This window comes from Anguilla rostrata, chromosome 2, assembly GCF_018555375.3.
Source record: "Anguilla rostrata isolate EN2019 chromosome 2, ASM1855537v3, whole genome shotgun sequence".
Taxonomy (NCBI): domain Eukaryota; kingdom Metazoa; phylum Chordata; class Actinopteri; order Anguilliformes; family Anguillidae; genus Anguilla; species Anguilla rostrata.
This window is the reverse complement of record NC_057934.1, coordinates 33,774,953-33,793,346: the sequence shown is the minus strand read 5'-3', so window position 1 is coordinate 33,793,346 and position 18,394 is coordinate 33,774,953. Positions and strand designations below refer to the sequence as shown.

Genomic DNA, 18,394 nt, shown 5'->3' with positions numbered 1-18,394 from the left:
TGAGCTTTGAACTCCCAAAAGAATGTGCCTCTTTAAAAGAAACTAATTTTGACATTAAAAAAGCTTCAGGAAATTGCATGAGATCACAAGATGCAGAGTACAGCCTGTGTTAGTTTTGCTCTCCACTCTGCCACTATGAATGGACAAAGACAAGCTGTGATGACAAACAACTTCTGAGGAACAGCCCCTGGTTGACTGTGCCCACACAGTGCAACTGTGTAAAAGTGAGTGAACACTGACCAATACAGGTAAGCTGTCTTCTTCAGTCCCATCCTACCTTGTTGGTTGAACTTGCTGAATCCTAGGAAAACATCAGCACAGGCTTGGTGGTGCCAATCAATCAGCTACCTGATGGAGTGACTGTATGGCTAAGGATTCATTTTTGCTTCCAGGGTGAATTTCAGCATTGTGTGCTTTAATGGAAAACTAAATTAAAAGGTTTATCTACTGAAATACAGTTGTGACATGATATTACATTTAATGTAACAAAGCTGGTTTTCTTACGAGATTTGAGAGAACTAAAACTGTACTTCTGGAACCAAAACAAAAATCACCGTAATGTGAAAACGTACAAAGTGGAGTTTTCATAAAAAGGTAAAGCACCAGTGTGGTTCTCTGAAACACAGTGCTAATCCACTATAATCTACAAGCCAGGGTGGAAACCCAGTAGGAACTGGGTTGGAAACCTTTGAATACAACTCCAACATCTTTTCAACGACACTGCACTACTTCTAAAAAATACTACGATTAGATATAGTCCCAGGCTGCAAAAGGGGAAAATGTTAACAAATGCTTGCCACCTATTATTAGCTGCCTTAACCTACTAGCCAGAAAGATATTTTTCAAGTGTCAACATAGATTACTATAAATCAGACATATATTTGGAGCAGTTTCCATATATGGGCAGATACAAGCTCAACATGTTCCATCAAGAACATAACGAAAAACACTGCTAACTTGCCAGCAAGTCCTCATTTTACACCACCTGATTGTGGCCGCTGGGGCACACCAGCCTCTTTAACACAGCTAACTGCACTCCTAAGCCAGGTTACTGTGTTGGCCCAGCCGCCCAGAGTGTGCGCTGTGTGTAGGATTAAGTGCATTGGCTTAGGATTTTACCCCAATTTGGGCAATACCTGAAACGGAGCCAGTCAATGAGTAAATTGGTTCCAACAGCATGTAAAAACGTATGTGGTATTCTTCAATGGCTTCAGTCTATTTAAAAGATGAGTGCTTTGTTTATTAAGAGTATAGAGCAGGGGTGTCAAACTCCAGTCAAACAGAAGGGGAATGGAAATTTCCACCTGAACATCTGAATTCAGGCTATTTAAAATTCCATTATCCTTTTATTGGGTAGCACAAGTCAAGTCAAGATTGTTTATTTGCCATTTGTAACAAGTACATAGGCATTCTTACATGCTTTAAGTTACATTTAAAAGTTGAGAGCCACAGCTTAAATCTCGCTGGCGCCATTACTCACACAGGCCTCAGATGCCACAAATCAACTATTTAACTTCAGTCCCTGCAACATTTTGTGGTCCCTAATGGTCCTTAATGTTAACAAACTGTTCTATTAGATTTCCTTTGGTTAGAAGTGGTGACATCTAAAAAACATGCAGCCTTTGTCTACAGGCACAAAGGGCCCACTGTGGAATAACTACCTAAACAACCATCGTCCTTTTGAACAGAACTGACTGACTCTATTTGTGGAAATAACAGCAGGAGCCAACTTCTCAGTCTCTCTACATGATCACGTACTGAATACAGGCTGGTCAATGCCTGTAAATCAGGAGATCAGGAGGCTCCCAAATCTAAGGAGACAGGTGAGGATGTTTGGATAGAACATATGCCAGGACATTGGCCTTTCTGGATTGGGGGGGAGGGGGGGGCGTGGTGAGCCTTTATCTAATATCTAATTCTGGGGCTCGGTTTACGATGTGTCCATAGAAGGCTAGTGCAGTCTGCTGAGGCATGCCCATTACTTCTCTCTATGCTAAACACTGACAGCACCCACAGCCTGCTACCACTGTTCCTGGGATCTCTCAACTTCTACTGTTACTTTTCACTGATATTTAATAAACCATGTAAATCCAGCTTGGTATTCCTTTTATTTGAGAATTCCCATGCATTGAAAAATGATTATTATGGAAAGCTCTGGCTGTACCACACAACAAGCTGCTGCTGCTTACCAGGCAGGTTGATAAAGGGCTAGTGCCCCCATATTTCCTTAGAACAACACTGTATTTTGTTTATACCTGTCTAGACTTAAATGGATAGTCTGCAGTACCCCTCAACAACCCAGTGGTAGAGAAATGCCTGCGGTTAAAAAAACCCAGCAGAAGGAGTAATGCGTGTGTGTATGTGTGCGTGTGTGTGTGTGTGCGTACGGGTGTATGTGCGTGCATGCGTGTGTGTGTGTGTGCGTTTGTGTGTGTGAGTTAAATCCACTGTGTTTAAATCAAGCTGCAGTACTGTCAGGTTCTTTAGGAGTACATTTTGCTGCTGTTGACTGGATAAACACAGTTTTACATCTGCTGTTGGGTGAGGTTCTGCATGTGTCCTACAGAGCTGGTGCAGGGCTGCCAGCTTAGAAAACCTTATTCCCATTGGAGGGAAAGACCCTGTAATAACACACCTAGCCACCACCTGCTGGCCTTCTCACAGGTGTGGCCTAGTCGATGAAACAGTGCATTATGGGGCAGCCACAAACCCACAGCCTGGGGGGAGAAGCAGCGGATTCATTTTGCGAGGGAGGGAGTCAACACCCCTCTGAGCTCTGGTGTTACGTCAAGATTGTTTTTTAACACGGCGATACACAAGCCCTCAGTGTGCACTACCAAAATTCTACATCTGCGGATGATTTCACCTCAAACTCAACCTGTTTTTAAACGTTCCTCAGGGACCAGGAAATGTTCAAGAGCACCTGAGGCGGTGGGGCAGAGACGTTTGGCTACTGCAATTTTTGTTCACAGCTGTATCAAACACAAATGTGACCTTTTCTATTGATTTCATATGAAGTCATACTTGCATTGAATTTTACTCTTTTGCATCCATTGTTGATTCTTGGTATAAGGCATGATTCACCTTAATGCATCTTTGGAAAATTGTCAGTCCTCTTAAAGAGAACTTTTTAGGTTGGCCAACTCGGTCAATTAATATGTGGGGAAAATGATGTAGCAACTGGATTTTGAAATAAAATTTTTTTATAATACACTTAGAATGACATATATGCTTATTCTTATGCAATTGGCCACGTGCACCTCAAATCCAAATAATATGGAGAATGTGAACATGACTTGGGGGAGAGGGAACAGAGCAAGAGCTATGGTGGATGGCAAAGTAAGCAACATTATCAGCAAGATTAATCCCAATGCCGACATCACTGAGACCAACGAGGTCCACGTGACAGGTGTTCAAGGGACAGGGAACAGTCAAAGATGAGAAGAAACAACAGGGTACGGCAATAGATCGACCTGTGGTCTGCGGAGAAATTGGAAAGACTAGTGAGAGCTACTTCACTTTAGTTTTTTCTACTTCACATTGTTTGCCAAGTAAATACATATCAGGCAATAGCTAAATTGAACAGTTAAATTATCACAAATAATAACATTACTAGCCAGCTGGCTGAACAAATTATAGCACTGCAAGCTAAACAGTAAGTTATGTCAGTGTAGGAAGGCCTGTATGATGGTAATGTAGCTATATATATATATATGGGTGACAAATTAAAGGAAAAACCAACAGTGTCTTAGTAAGGTGTAGGGCCACCACGAGCCACCAGAACAGCTTCAATGGACCTAGACATAGATTCTACAAGTCTCTGGAACTTTGCTCAAGGGATGGAGCACCATCCTTCCAAAAGATATTCCCTCATTTGGTGTTATGATGATGGTGGTGGAGAGTGCTGTCGTACACGCTGGACAAAAATCTCCCATGGGTGTTCAATTTGGTTGAGATCTGGTGACAGCGAAGGCCATAGCATATGATTCACAACATTTTCATACTCATCAAACCATTCAGTGACCCCTTGTGCCCTGTGGATGGGGGCATTGTCATCCTGGAAGAGACTACTCCCATCAGGGTAGAAATTTTTCATCACAGGATAAAGGTGATCACTCAGAATAACTTTTGTGGCATGTGCAAAAACTCTCCTCTCCAAGAGCCCAAAATTGTAAATCCATTAAGAAATTTAACCTGCACTTTGCTCTTTAAGCTCAGAATGAAGGGTGGGGATCTGTTAAATGTTACTCATAATTGATGATGGCTGCCATATTTCAGCTAGCAATTACCACTGCAAACAGCACTTCAATTTAGGGACCTTTCCCATGTTAAAATAAGTAAGCCATTAAGGTAAGCTTAATGGAGCCAACAGCAAGCAGGCCTTTCTCTGAAAGTGACTGACAGATAATGAGTGATGGACCTGTTTGTCCTCCAGTACAAGAGTCACTGTGAGTCACAAGCAGGTGAAGTATGTGCGCTCAAAATTTGCCAGGCCTAGAATAAATGAATTCAAATTTAATTGGTTTCATTTCAAACAATTTTCTTTTGGTTTTTCTTATTTAAATCTATGTCATCAAACTGTCTCTAATACAGCAGTGTGTGAGTGTGTGTGTGTGTACGTGCAAGCATGCTGCCATGTGTCCACACAATAGATACTTTAAAGGGATGTCAATCTAAAGATCTACCTCAGAGCGGTGACCACTAAATACCCCTATCAATCAACTGCTAGTGACCAGTGAATGTGAAGACTTCATGCCACACCCATTCACTGCCAAAATTATGAAGGGGGCGGGGGGGGGGGGGTCCCATGGCTTCTCTTGCCGCACCCGCCTGCTCCTGGGGCTTTTCCTGCCGCACCCACCCGCACCTGCCAAGACTCTGCCCCAAGCCCTCCCGCAAAACCGCACACATATATGCAGATACAGGCAAATCAAACTAGAGACGTGTGCGGAACTTCAAGATAAACAGCTTGTTACACAGAGGGAATCGAGCAAGAATGAGTTGTTGTCTATTCAGCTGAAAGTAAGCGGTTGCATCCCGTCCCAGCACCGAGCCCGTTTAAATGCTTTCATGACTCCGGTGCCCGCGTGACCACATCACAAAACACTGTCGATGACACTGATGATCACTAACTGATAGGTGCCTATGATGGGCATGTGAAGGATGAGTGAAACATGACCGATATCCTTATTTACTGCAGGTGATACATTAAATTAGATAATTATTTGATCATTTCTGTAATTGTTCATCACAGAAGTCACAGGTGACACGGATGATTTTTGGCATGTTTTTGATAGTCCTGTGAATTTACCTATTTTGGCCATTTCTGCAATTTCCCAGTTTTTTGGTGATTTTTCGGCATTTTTGCATGGTAACTGTCAACCTTATCGAAGGCTACCCTGCAGTGTCTTAACCATTTTTCCGAATGCTGGGAGAAACGAAGTGCAACAGTGTACGCAGCTTCAGGATTGGGCTGGGATTAAGATTCCCACCCTTGTCAGATGTTGATGCCAAGCGCTCCTTTCCTATTACGGTATCATTGTCAGTGACAGCAGGATTTCCATCAAAGACTCAAACCTCACAATAGGCTATAACATGTTGTACTGAAACAAAACGGGCACACGGTAATCCTGTTTTATTATTTTATTAATGCAATTTGAGAATTCTGTGCTCGAGTTGCATAGCTCGAATTCTGTTTCTAACAAGGTTCTGTTAAATTAAAGGCAACAAAGCATGCTCTTTCCGTGATGAACCAAAGCGATCAAATCCACCAGCTTAACAATACATTTTATTTGTATTTGTTCCTATTGGAAACTGCCGGCTTATTTTTTTTTAAACGTCAAGAACTTGTATACTGTTGCAGTTGCGCAAGTAATTTCAATCATTTCCTACTGCTGTGCATGAGATCGACTAATTCATTTAATAAATTTATGTTTTTAAAACATTCCATGATGTTTTTTGTTCTTGAAAATCAGTTATCCATGATTTTCAAGAACTTTCCCATGACTGCTCTGTGACTTTAACCAAAATTTTCCGTGACAAACACCCAGCCTTGGTGAAAATATAATAGCTGCAAATGACATTTCCTAGATTAATTTCAAATTCTGGGCCTTTATACATCATGCCCATGTTTCCAATATGCCCACCTGTGCCTGTCCACAGTAACAGAAATGCTGCCAGGACCGCCAACATCTGTGGGGGGACCTGCAGGCCTACCTGACCAATGCAAACCTCTAGCACACAGCGCACAGGGCCTACCAATCAGGGGAATGCCATGTCAAGCATTTGCCCTCAAGCCCTTTCCCATACAACCCTGCGCCATGTGATCTCTGGACAAGAACACTTCCCTCCTGGAAGGGCCGAGGAAAGTACAGCGGCGAACCCAAACGGCGCCAATCGGGACATGACCTCAACTCTATCACACCCCATCTTGGTACCGTATGAGCCCATAAACTGAGGAAGTAAAGACTGGGTCAGCATTTCACTGAAAAGGAGAGCCGTCTTATATAATATAATCTCACTGGTGTTCAGCTCAAAAAGCTTTTACGGGGCAGACAGTGAGCACTGTGTCCACGCCCATAGTGTAGGACCCTTGCCAGTTTACTGACAACTTGAGAGTCAGGAAGCACTCTATGATGGATTGACTCAACACAGGTATGGCCTTGGGTGAATCAGTAGCGTCAAAATGACTAGAACACGGCAACAAATCCTGCCAATGGCACATAGCATTCCAGCTAGGTGTGGGACAAGTCTTTCCACTGAATACACTGCCTCTCTTGGGTAGCATGAGGTTGAGCATTATCGCCAGGTGAGTAGTTGAGCCCCAAATTACGGAGTAAGAAGAACACAGTGGTTTACTTGTTTTTCACCCAATTACTTGTTCTCATAAACTGCACTCACTGTAGAAGTATTCATTCCTGCTGATGTCATGTTTATAACATGAGCTATTTTTCCAAACAATTTTTTTCTAAAGGGCATTTCAACTAAACCCACCCCTTAGGAAGCGGAGACCAGTAACTATATAACAAACACAGTCTATTTGCAACTTCAACTAAAAGCATACATGTGGAGGGAAATCATCCTGTTATTACTACTGATTTCAAATGGAATATTATAGATGGTGGAAAAAATGGATATGAGTTCCAAACAGATTTTTTTCCATAACTGGCACAAAAGCATCCATTAACTCTAGTGATGTATTTACAGCACATGCCAAACTACAAACTGCTTGTTAAGACGACAAAGGGCGCAAAACCACTTCTCTAATCAGCCATGCATCTGGGAGTCCGTTCACAGTTTGGTCTCTTGTGGAAACGACAAGAACCTGTGATCATCTTGTGGTGGGAGGAATACGGATGAGAAACATGTAATGACAAGGCCACGCCCACTTCTCTTACTGTCTCATTGTTGCTACAATTGAGATACCACCCTGCCATTATCACAACTCATTTATAGAGAGCATGGGTGCCAATCTTCTGCACATGCCACGGGCACTGAACAAACCTAAGATTTGAATTGAAAATAAACCAAAGGGAATGAAACGGATTACTATGCAAAGGTTATTTTTATAGGGGGATAAGGTTTTGTGTACCAGTCTTCATCTGCCACTTATCCGGAGATCACACAAACGCACTCCTGGGAAGTTACACGACAGATTCAATCTACGCTTCCCTGTGGTGCGTGGTATCTGACCTTTTCAAGCCAATATCAAGAGACACCGCTGATCTCGTTGAGTATACTAAGTATTCAGATTATTCCAAGAACAAGTCCACCCCCCTTGTCTATTATAGAGCCCAGTGAGGCTGCACATCGCCGTTCAGACTGCCAGTAGAATACAAAACCTAAAAGAAATCCATGACGCACAGGAAAAGCTTGATCAACCTGCATTTCAGGTGGTCTTCAAAAGCACTTCAGGAGCTGAAACAGCGATAGTCACACCTGCACGATGGACAGACGCCCTACGGTGTAATTCACACTGGAGCCACAAGTCACATATGACAGAAGGTCTGCTTCCCTGTGGGGTGCTCACACACCTGAAAGAAAACACCCCCCCCCAAAGAACACAGCACTTGATGCAGTAATTTATAGGCTGTTTGAGTGGAAATGGAATGAAATAAACTGAAAATATGAAGACCTTTTAAAATAAATATAGAGATATCCTCAAAACCTATATTGCAATATGTGAAAACAGAAGCATTACAATATCTTGATATATACTTAATATCTTCTATTTCCATATGTGTGGCCTCGGTAGAAAGATCCTGTTGATAATGATACTGGTAACGGTAGAAATGGGGTGAGAGAATCAGAATTTAATCAATGGGCTCTTTTCAACTTGAGAAAGAACAGGCCAATGCAGGCACTTAAAGGCTGTTGCTGTTTGCATGGTTTCCAGAAAGGCAGAGAAACAGGCTGCAGGTTCCAGCTCAAAGTGCTGTGAGATTCTCCCTCTCTCTCTCTCTCTCTCTCACCACAGCACACAGAAACCATGACTCCAACTCTCCAAAGTGTCAATTAACCCTGTTCACTGAAGGCTTTAAAATAGCTTATCAGCACAAAGCAGCATGGTGCCACTTTCAGTGGCCATGCATATCCAACTGGGAGACATGTCTTTGTACATCATGCACAAAATCAGTGGCAGAACATCAGGGGCAGAACTATCACATCTATCTATAATCACATCACCCTAATCTAATTTTATTTTCTTTCCACATAATTTTCAAAACATCTGCTTCACCGTACCAACAGAAAGCCCTTATTCTGAAATACATGCATTAAAAAGATTGCATTGTAAGATAAACCTCTTACTTTGAAATGCTGCATTCACAATAACTCAGAACTGAAGAAAAAAAACTATTTGCTTGGTCATCCAACTCGAAATTGACCTGACCTGTTGGCCAATGGTGTCATATCCACAAATAAACATGGCAGCCCTTGTAGATAATCATAACAACAAATTATAAAATAAAATCCTTTTGAATGTTTTAACACATCATTGGGTGTGTTTCTTGTTGATATTTTTTGATATGTTCATTTTGTGTTTATATTGTTTTCTACTGATAATTTTGCACTTAGCCAAGGGGAAGCGGAGCAGCATAAAATTTTAATTGCTTATTTAAACCATAATGAATAGCTAAGTGCTGAATGACTCGTGATTAAGGTGCAACAGGAGAGGATGTTCTAAAGGAACCAATGTTCTCCTCATGAATTCACCATGAAGGAGAAAGGAAATGGGTACATCACAATTAACCGTGAATTACTAACAGGTGTGTCAAGCCTCGAGAAAGCGACAACAAAACAGCCCTTACTTGTCAGCTTCTACAACAAAAATGAGGTTTCTGAGAAAGAGCCTAAATTGAAAGGGCATGGTGACATTGAAATTCTTCACTGGCTCCCAGGTCGTATCGTAACAAGAGACAGGAGCCTTTAAAAAAAAAAAAACATCTGCTATTTCATAATATGAATTAGCAGCCATTGTGCAGGCAGTAGTTAGGTGACCACCCCTATGGTAAACCAAGAGGAAAATTCTACTGTGCGGTTTCAGCAGCTCTCCTTGCTTTGAATCCACGAGAACATGTAGTGAAAACAAAAGAAGCATCAGACAGCTGGACCCAAACAGATATGTTCCCGGCAGTACGGGACAGCACGCTCATGGCTCGGGATCAAGCTATGCCACTGTAACTTTCCAGTCGAGCCATCACCTTCAGGTCAGCTCACCGAGGTACAGCAAAGCCTCGTCCTTTCTGTTTACGGGCTGCGAGAGACACTATTACGGCGCCTGAAAGCTGACTGGAGCTATAACAGTGTCATTAGAACGCACTTCCGAGAGCTGAGCTGCACGAACACAAACTGCAGCAGTTTTAAATTGTACGTCTGAACAGCGGCTTAAAACGTATGCGAGTGGGTCCGAATGTCTGCATGTTTTTGTGAGTCTTTTGAAGCAAGAAAAAAAGCATTTTTTATCTTCAGCCAATTATTTCACACATTTAATAAATAATACAATATTTTCTGTGGTAGATGTTTCTACACAGTGTGATGGATAGTTTAATGAAATATTATCATAAATCCCCTGTCTCCAAACCCCCACCACCTCTACTGCATTGTAAGGATGTCGTTTATTAATAAAAACCCAGCTGGAAACCTGTTCCCCACTGAGCCATCGTATTAAAATTCAGTGTATTTTTTCTATGGTGCGCAGGGTGACTGACGTTGGGCCACCCTCTTCCTGATTGACCATGTCAGAATGAGGTGGTGAAGTGAGGTTCCCCCTGGTGAACTCTCACACTGGGCTCTGGCAGAGGGTGACTCGAATGATCTCCTCACCACACACCCCCGTCACTGTCCATCTGCTTCCGTAGGCCCCTTCCAGCGCTAGCACTCCTCCCCCAAAGCTTGACGGTACCTAAGGCTGACACGCGATCCCTCCCGAACCCCTCCACCTCCTGCGCTCCATATCCTAATCTGCCGCTACGCTCTCAAAAGGCTCGGAGACAGTTGTTGGTATCGGCTTCGTTTTCCCCACAGTCTTCCTCCGCTCCACAGGGGGTCTTGAATTAAATAGCCTTGCACAACACGACACAGTGGCGTCACTCTGGCCCCCAGTCCGCGCCACTCGGAGCAATACGCACGAGCGGTAATGAGCAGCCAGGTGGACGGGAGAAAGGGCGGGGCCCAGAGAAGCTTTTGCAGGGTCGTGGAGAATCTGGATCTTGTGACACAGCAGCTGCTGCTAAATTCTCACTCACGTTCTGGCCTACGGATTTACGGTGACTGGAGCCTGAAAACACCTGACTTCTGCCAGTGAGTTGTCAGACCTTTTTATTTACCGGTGCATGATTTACAAGGCCTAAATGGTTCTGTTTTGTCTGAGTGTCCCTGGGGAAACACTGAACAGAGTACACACTGCAACGAGCAGAGGGGAGAGAAAGCACACATGGATACATGGAGAAAGGATACATAGATACATTGAGAAAGGACACATGGGGAGAAAGGATACATAGATACATTGAGAAAGGACACATGGGGAGAAAGGATACATAGATACATGGAGAAAGGACACATGGGGAGAAAGGATACATAGATACATGGAGAAAGGACACTTGGGGAGAAAGGATACATAGATACATGGAGAAAGGACACATGGGGAGAAAGGATACATAGATACATGGAGAAAGGATACATGGGGAGAAAGGATACATAGATACATGGAGAAAGGACACATGAGGAGAAAGGATACATGGGGAGAAAGGATACATAGATACGTGGAGAAAGGATACATGGGGAGAAAGGATACATAGATACATGGAGAAAGGACACATGGGGAGAAAGGATACATAGATACGTGGAGAAAGGATACATGGCTACGCAGGGAACTTAATACCTGCAGTTGAAATCGGCTCTGTTAGCCCCTTGCTAATGCTAAGCCTAAATATCTGCTCCTCAAAGCCACCTTGCACAGTAGCCGCAGTGGCAGCAAAGGCTGCCCACAATCTCGTTAGCAGTGATTAAGAGCCTTACACAGGGAGAAGGCCCAACCGCCTCAGCAACGGCATTCCCACAGAGCATGGCAGTGATTTATCAGGCTTATTAAACAGGAGATTGTGAGTAAAATGTAAAAAAAAAAAGCACAGACTCAAGGCTCAAGGGGTGGCAAAGCAAAAAAAAAAAAGGCAAGAAGCAATTTCAGCTAGAACCAGAAGGAACTGGATGTGCAGATAAATTAACACAAACAAACTTTTGTTTGGAACAAGCTGCTATTTTCATAGCCAAACATTAACACGCATTGTGTAGCATCGCAAAGCATCCACCAAAGAGCATTAGCCTTTTAGTCTGTGACACAAAAACACTACCGCCCACAATCAACCACGAAAAAAACAGTCATGAAAGCGCACAAAGCCAATGCTGCTCCTAAACAGCCGGTTTTAACGCTGCGGAAATCGGTGGTGATCACAGAGGATGCTGCACATGCTGAGCAGACGCTCCAGACCGTGGCATGTCCGTAAGCACCATGCGTCAAGCTGTGCTCCCCCCCCCCCCAAACCTTCTGACACCTGTTGCTTAGATCCTCCTTAGACAGGAGGCCCAGCATCTGCCATGACATTAGTGCTCGCACCAAGTATATACGCTAGTTTCCCTTATCGTGGGCCTGTAGGGCAGCTCTCTTGTAGGTGGAGGAAGGGGAGTTTAACTGTGTCAATTAAGATGATAATCGGCTGAAATAGGCTGAATGGAAACTGAAAGGAGACACTGCAGTGCACTTTGGGATCTGAATACTGAGCAGGGCTGACCAAAGACACGTTAAACAAGCCCAGTGAACCTGCCTTTCAGAGCAGCTCATTTTACGCAAACAGCTTAAGCCTGCTGTCTCCCCCCACAGCATGACTGACATCTTTTACATCAAAAGTGCATCTTTTTATTTCCACAACCCCACTAGCTGAAGCTCGACAGGCTGAGAATAGCAAAATAGTACACTTTCAAGGGAATGAGGGCTGTATGACTCGACAGAAGATGATAGGGAGTCGAGACGACACACGCATGACATGTGTCATGATAACGGGCCCCTTCAGCCCCCTCCCCCCTCCATTGTTCCAACTCCCAGCTGTCCTGCGTTAAAAAAGAAGGTTCCTGTTACACAGGACGTTATTGTGTTGCGCCCATGGGTTTAATTGTCTGTCCTTTCTACAAGCCATCAGCTGAGGCTCTTTAAAAAGAAACCGAGCACAAGGCGGAGCTTCTCTGTGTACAGTCCACACCATGCCCCGCACCCAGTGTGTATACTTCTACACAAGACACCTGCCACCCGAAACCCAAAAAAGCATGTGTGACCTGACCAGTCTTTCTCAGAAAGGAAACTACCCCCTTCTGCTCTTCAGGAAAGTGGTCCAAATTCGTCGATTAGCATAATGTCTGATTCAGTCCTTTTGTAAGAGGTACAATTGTAATTTAGAGAAGAAAACTGCAGAGGATATTGTGAGGGCTCATAACCGGACCCCATTCAGGACAGCGCGGACAAGCACGTGCTCTCCTCTGAGGCGCATGGTGTCAAGCGCCACATTCTTATCACACTGCAGCTCACAAATCAGGCAGCCACAAAGACGAGTCGCGGGGGGAAACTTCATCTGCAGCTCAAGAGGTGAACTTATCTGCACTGAACGCCAGTAGTGTTGGGAGGGGGGATTGCCGTTACTGGAGAATAATGAGAAGCGGATCCCTTTCGGCTGAATACTCCTTAACAGTGCAGGGAACAGAGGTGAAGAGTAAGGATAAATGGTTACCGTCAACTATGCATCGCCCTGCAGGGCTACTGATCACAGTCGGCACTGGAAGGGATTTGACAGTCGATCCTGGACTCTGGGGCTCATGCATGCGCCAGAACAAGAATGGCGCCTTAACCGGATGACCCACCCAGCATGCTGAGGGCATTGAGGTCGTTGTACGAGAATATGGCATGCAAAATTTGACCTTGGCATTACATGAGGTTTTTGTACATTTACCTGTAAGAACAAGGCTAGCTCTGAGTTGTTGATGAAATGTTGATGTTGAGTTTGCGGAGAATCAGACCTGATAGACAGCCTGTGTAAGCATCCACTGAGTCCTGGTGTGCACAACTCTTGATTTCAAGGTCAGATCAAAGAATGATCTGGAAAGCCGCTAGCTCGTTAGCTGTCCTGGACTGGAAATCAATAAAGAGCTGTCTGTATGGTGCTCCTTCTACAGCTGGAATTCAGCCTTTATTACAGGCCCACACAATTGGGCTCTTTGTGAGAACTTCTGAGACACAGGAGGGGAAATCCATTCTAAGGGCATTTACAAGTCTGTCAGCCACCTAAGGGGTCTGGCAGACATAAATTACGTAACATCTGACCCTATATTATGTAACAGATATTCATACACGGCTTCTGACACCTCAGTGCATAACTAGTGGGCCAGACTTGCAAATAAGGCATGTGCTGTACCTAGGACTATTAATTTTTAAAAAATACATATTATATATACATTTTCTGTTACTCATTATTGTGATTGGGTATTGTTATTATCATTGTTTCATTTTTATTGTTATTTTTCTCATTGTGTCATAGGGTTCACGTATGGACATGTTCAACATGTATGACCTAGGACTATTCATTTTTGGCTGGACCGCAACAGCGGGGCCAGCCCTACAAACGCGAATGTCTGTGAGTGACTGACTGACTGACTGAGTGAGTGATGAAGTTACACCATTGGTTGACCGAGTTATGAAGTTACACCATTGGTCGGCCGGATCACGTGTGTTAGGTCCAGCCATATACTAGGTTTTAACCTGGTCTTGTTTATATATATTATATATAATTTATATGACTTATTATTGTGATTGGTTATTGTTATTTTTATTATTGTGTCACAGGTTTCATGTATCGACATGTCTGACATGTACTGAATGACCTAGGACTATTCATGGGGGAGCAGACAGGAGCGCAGCGATACCGTAAGGTTTCACTCTGATTCCACAGCAGGCATCCCAATCTAATGCCCACTAAAGTTGCCACAAGGAGTGGCTACTCTACTCCATGTGGGGATCGATAGGATCAGGGGCACGACACAGATGAGCCTGAATCTTGTTTTTTGACAAAACACCAAATCCACTAAGGTTAGAGTACACAGGCCTACTTTTATTACACCTGGACCCCAGCAGGAAATAAAGAAGATGCCCCACTGGTGCCTGGATTGACCTTGGCTAAGAATAACCTAGAAGCACAGGCTTTCCACTCTCCAAGGCTGATGCCTTAAGGCATTGCTTATTCCAAAGCAAGTCTCAAAACACAGAAATTGGGATTTAAGTGAAACCTTAAAATTTGAGTTTTTTGTTAGCCCTGACACACCTCAGTTAATTATAGGGCTCTCCCCATATGCAGTCTACCTACATTTCTCATCTGCCAGGAAACACCTGTCCTGTATCTTCTGGCTTCCTGATGTGCCAAGAAAAGTCAACCATGCAAATATTTACATATATATTTATTTCGTATCAAAGAGATCAGTGCTAATTTCTTCCCACTCTGCATTTTCATTGACACTTCCACTGTGGATGGCACAGTGTGCTTTTGTTCTCAATGATGTATGTGGATATACCATTGTTATAGATAAATACAGCCATTGAACTACACAGTATACAGGTTACCGTAACAGTTATTGGACAGTGCCTTCACAGCACGTTTCAAACGTGACTTACAGACTTATCAGTTGTTAAAACAGAATGAATCGCTGATAAGCCTGTGAAAATGTCAACATGGTCTTAAACCAAAGCTTATCTAAACTATTTTCGAGAATGAAATGAACTTGAAGAGCACATATTTATAGAGATAAAAAAAGACTTTATATAAAACATATGAACTGCTGTAGTCTGAAGATCCATTACATGCTGGCTAAGTTTGACTAAACTGAGAAGTCAAGTCCGTCATACTAGCATGCTAGACATCGTTGGGAGACGATGACAGCTGGAGATAAATTGATACTGTATTAATACTTTAGCAAATAGACCACTGCAAAATACCTTATGTGTGGGACATGCACAGACTCACCTGCAGTTCACACCATGCCACTTCCACTGTAGTCTCCGTATCCAGGCCTCTGTATACTGTCTTGAACGACCCCCTTCCTATTTCGATGTTGAATTTGAGGTACCTGCCATCAGGCGAAGTAGCAACAGCTTTGGTTTCAATCTCTTCTTTCTCTTCCTGCTCCCATTTGCTTTCAAACGGGGCCCGTGACAAAATCACCTTTTGGTGTTTATTGTGCGCGGTTTCGTCTTCAGAATCCGAGCTGCTTGGCACTCTCTCGTCCCAGTTATCTAGCGTTGGAATGGGGTCTGAATTTTGTGTACCAGGGGGAGTACTGATACTTGTGCCCGGGCTAGAGACGGGAGATGCCGGCGAAGGGGAGTCCATCTTTTGCTCCACCGTCGACGTGTCTGACAAAATGTTTTCTGCAGACCACGACAGTGCCTTAGAGAGTGACCCATCGTAAAGTTGGGGTTCCAGTTCCACATTTATTTTGTGAAGCATGTAAGAGTTTCTTCTTGTATTCAACGAGTGCCTACGTATCATCGGCACCCGGGCAGGCAGACAGGAATCCTCGTCCAAACCTGCCGATAGGTTTGGAAACCCCAGTCCAGCCATGTCAACTTCTGCATGTGACATGGTAAAAATGTTTAATTACTTTTTCCAATAACAAAGTCTGACCAGCCAAGTGATGTTCAGTCTGTCATTATGGAAAGGACGCCAGTGTGTACTGCCACGAAAAAACACTTTTCTTAGAGTCCCAGAAAAACAAAATTGTATAAAAAGTTGAGGTCACTTGCCGATAAAGCGCAGCCGACCCACCTATAGAATATCGTTGGAACAACAAAATCGCTGGTGCTGTAAAGCATCTAACGTTATAATATGGGCTACTTCATCTAAAACGACCGAAGCCAGTTAATTTAGCGGATGTCCATTCGCAAATAAAACAACTGGTGTGTGGCTCATTTGTTGTTAGTTAACAATAAAATTATGCAAAGGCACTCGATATCGGCGCAATAAAACAAACTTTCAAAATTAACGCAGCCTGCTTAACCCGCAGTCTATTAAACATTTAGGATAACGTTAGCGAAACTGTACTCACGGAACAGATTTTTGAAGGTCGCACTCGATATCTATTTCACATGTAAACATCCAAAAGACATGCTCGGGCTGACAGTTTAAAATTACATCGGGATACATGTATTAAATCCAAGAATTCCTTGACTGCGCTGACTGCTGCGCGCACGTCTTCGGCTGAAATCCAGCCAGTCAAGCAGACGCTGCTCTCTATATCAACAAAACGTACGGTACTTGCGGACATTCACTGCCCCTCCTCCTCCTACACCTCAGCAAAACATGATGAAAGCGCCTACAACTGCCCAGCAGGCTCAGGTTTTATGGATAATTAATAGGCTACTGTCCAACAATATAAAGCTAAAGCATTAAATCGTTAAATGAAATCTAGTAATATTCCAAATAGCTCTGACATTTTAAAATTGAATATAGGCTAATAAACATTTCAATCTTAGCTAAGTAGCCCAGGATACACCTAACTAATAACCTTTATATTATTTCATTTTGAGTTCAATATTCATTTTAAATATATTTAGCTTAAAGAATATCGTTGTTTTTCTCTTTTAAAATTATGCGGTCTATAGGCTGTTTTCTTAAACATAAGACACATTGTCTTCACACAAAACAAGCTTGAAATAAACACAAGATTGCCTGAAGGGGTGCATAAATATGTGTACATTATTAATTCTTAATGAAAAGAACATATTGTAAGTTTTTTTTTTTTTTTTAAGAAATTAGCACAGTGCCATCAGCTCCATTTGTTATATGTCACCACGATTAGAGCTGATATTTTTATGTTTGTTCACTAATAAGCAGTCTGGTAAGTATTGATGAGTATTCTCACCGAGGGAAGTTAACGTATAAACTAGCCGCAGTCTAAAAAGATTTTGAACTGACATTAGCCTGTCTCACAGCAGTAGTCCCACAAAGTAGAGGAAAGCAAGAAGCACAGGATTCACAGAACATACAGTAGCCTAGTATTCAACAGTCCTGTTTAGGTCGGTGCGCGATGTGACATGGACGAGACCTATTCTGAGAACAGATCACAGCTACAAGGAAGTGCAATGGTAGTCAGACGTCCAAAGACCGATAACCAACCGCTCTAAAAATAACCCTTGCTGACACACATACCCATTCTCTTTGACCCTCTTTCCCTCATCCCGGACACTTGCAGCAGCTCGGGGCCTTAAAGGTGAACCTTGGTCAAGCAAAGTGGGATAAAGAAGCGAGGAGCTTAGCACTGTGATCGAGACACTGCAGGCTAATGCACTATGGCCGCACGCTTAATTGGTGATGCTTTCATGCGATCAGCTCCCGCAGTAATTAGCCCCATTGTGGCAGCACGTCTGGGATTATCCGAATGGGTGACGTGTTCCTTCTCCTGCTTGTGCCTCTAACGTTATTAATAGGTGTTGGGTCCTATCGATATGGATCTTGATCTACTGCAAACAGCTGCAAGTCCTGCTTACTTTTATGTGTCAGCCTATTTAACGAGAAATCGGAGCAATCTGTTGGCGACGATTTGGTTTGGCATTTCTATTAGGTTTGACATTATGTGAAAATAAAAATGTCTGCACTAGTGATTCATAGGGCATACACTTTTTCTCTAGAAATATTTCTTAATACAAATACTAGTACAACTAAAAGAACTGCTTTGTGCTGCAGAACCTCTAAGCAGCAATCATTACCATCTCTCAATATATTGTTCATTTTACTTATAAATTATATTGAAGTTTTTTATATTTTAAATCTGTAATGCAAATGAGATTATACTGAATGGAATTTTT

At 43.0% G+C, this 18,394-nt stretch overlaps 1 protein-coding gene across 1 annotated transcript in view; it reads right to left on the bottom strand.

Annotated features, from left to right (window-relative positions):
• wnk4a (WNK lysine deficient protein kinase 4a) overlaps nucleotides 1–16,867 on the bottom strand; it is a 57,029-nt gene extending 40,162 nt beyond the window's left edge. Inside the window, exon 1 of the mRNA XM_064321734.1 lies at nucleotides 15,555–16,867. Coding sequence (XP_064177804.1) covers nucleotides 15,555–16,172 — 618 coding nt within the window. The 5' untranslated portion in view covers nucleotides 16,173–16,867. The remainder of the gene's footprint in view (nucleotides 1–15,554) is intronic.
• Between the last annotated feature and the right edge of the window lie 1,527 nt (nucleotides 16,868–18,394).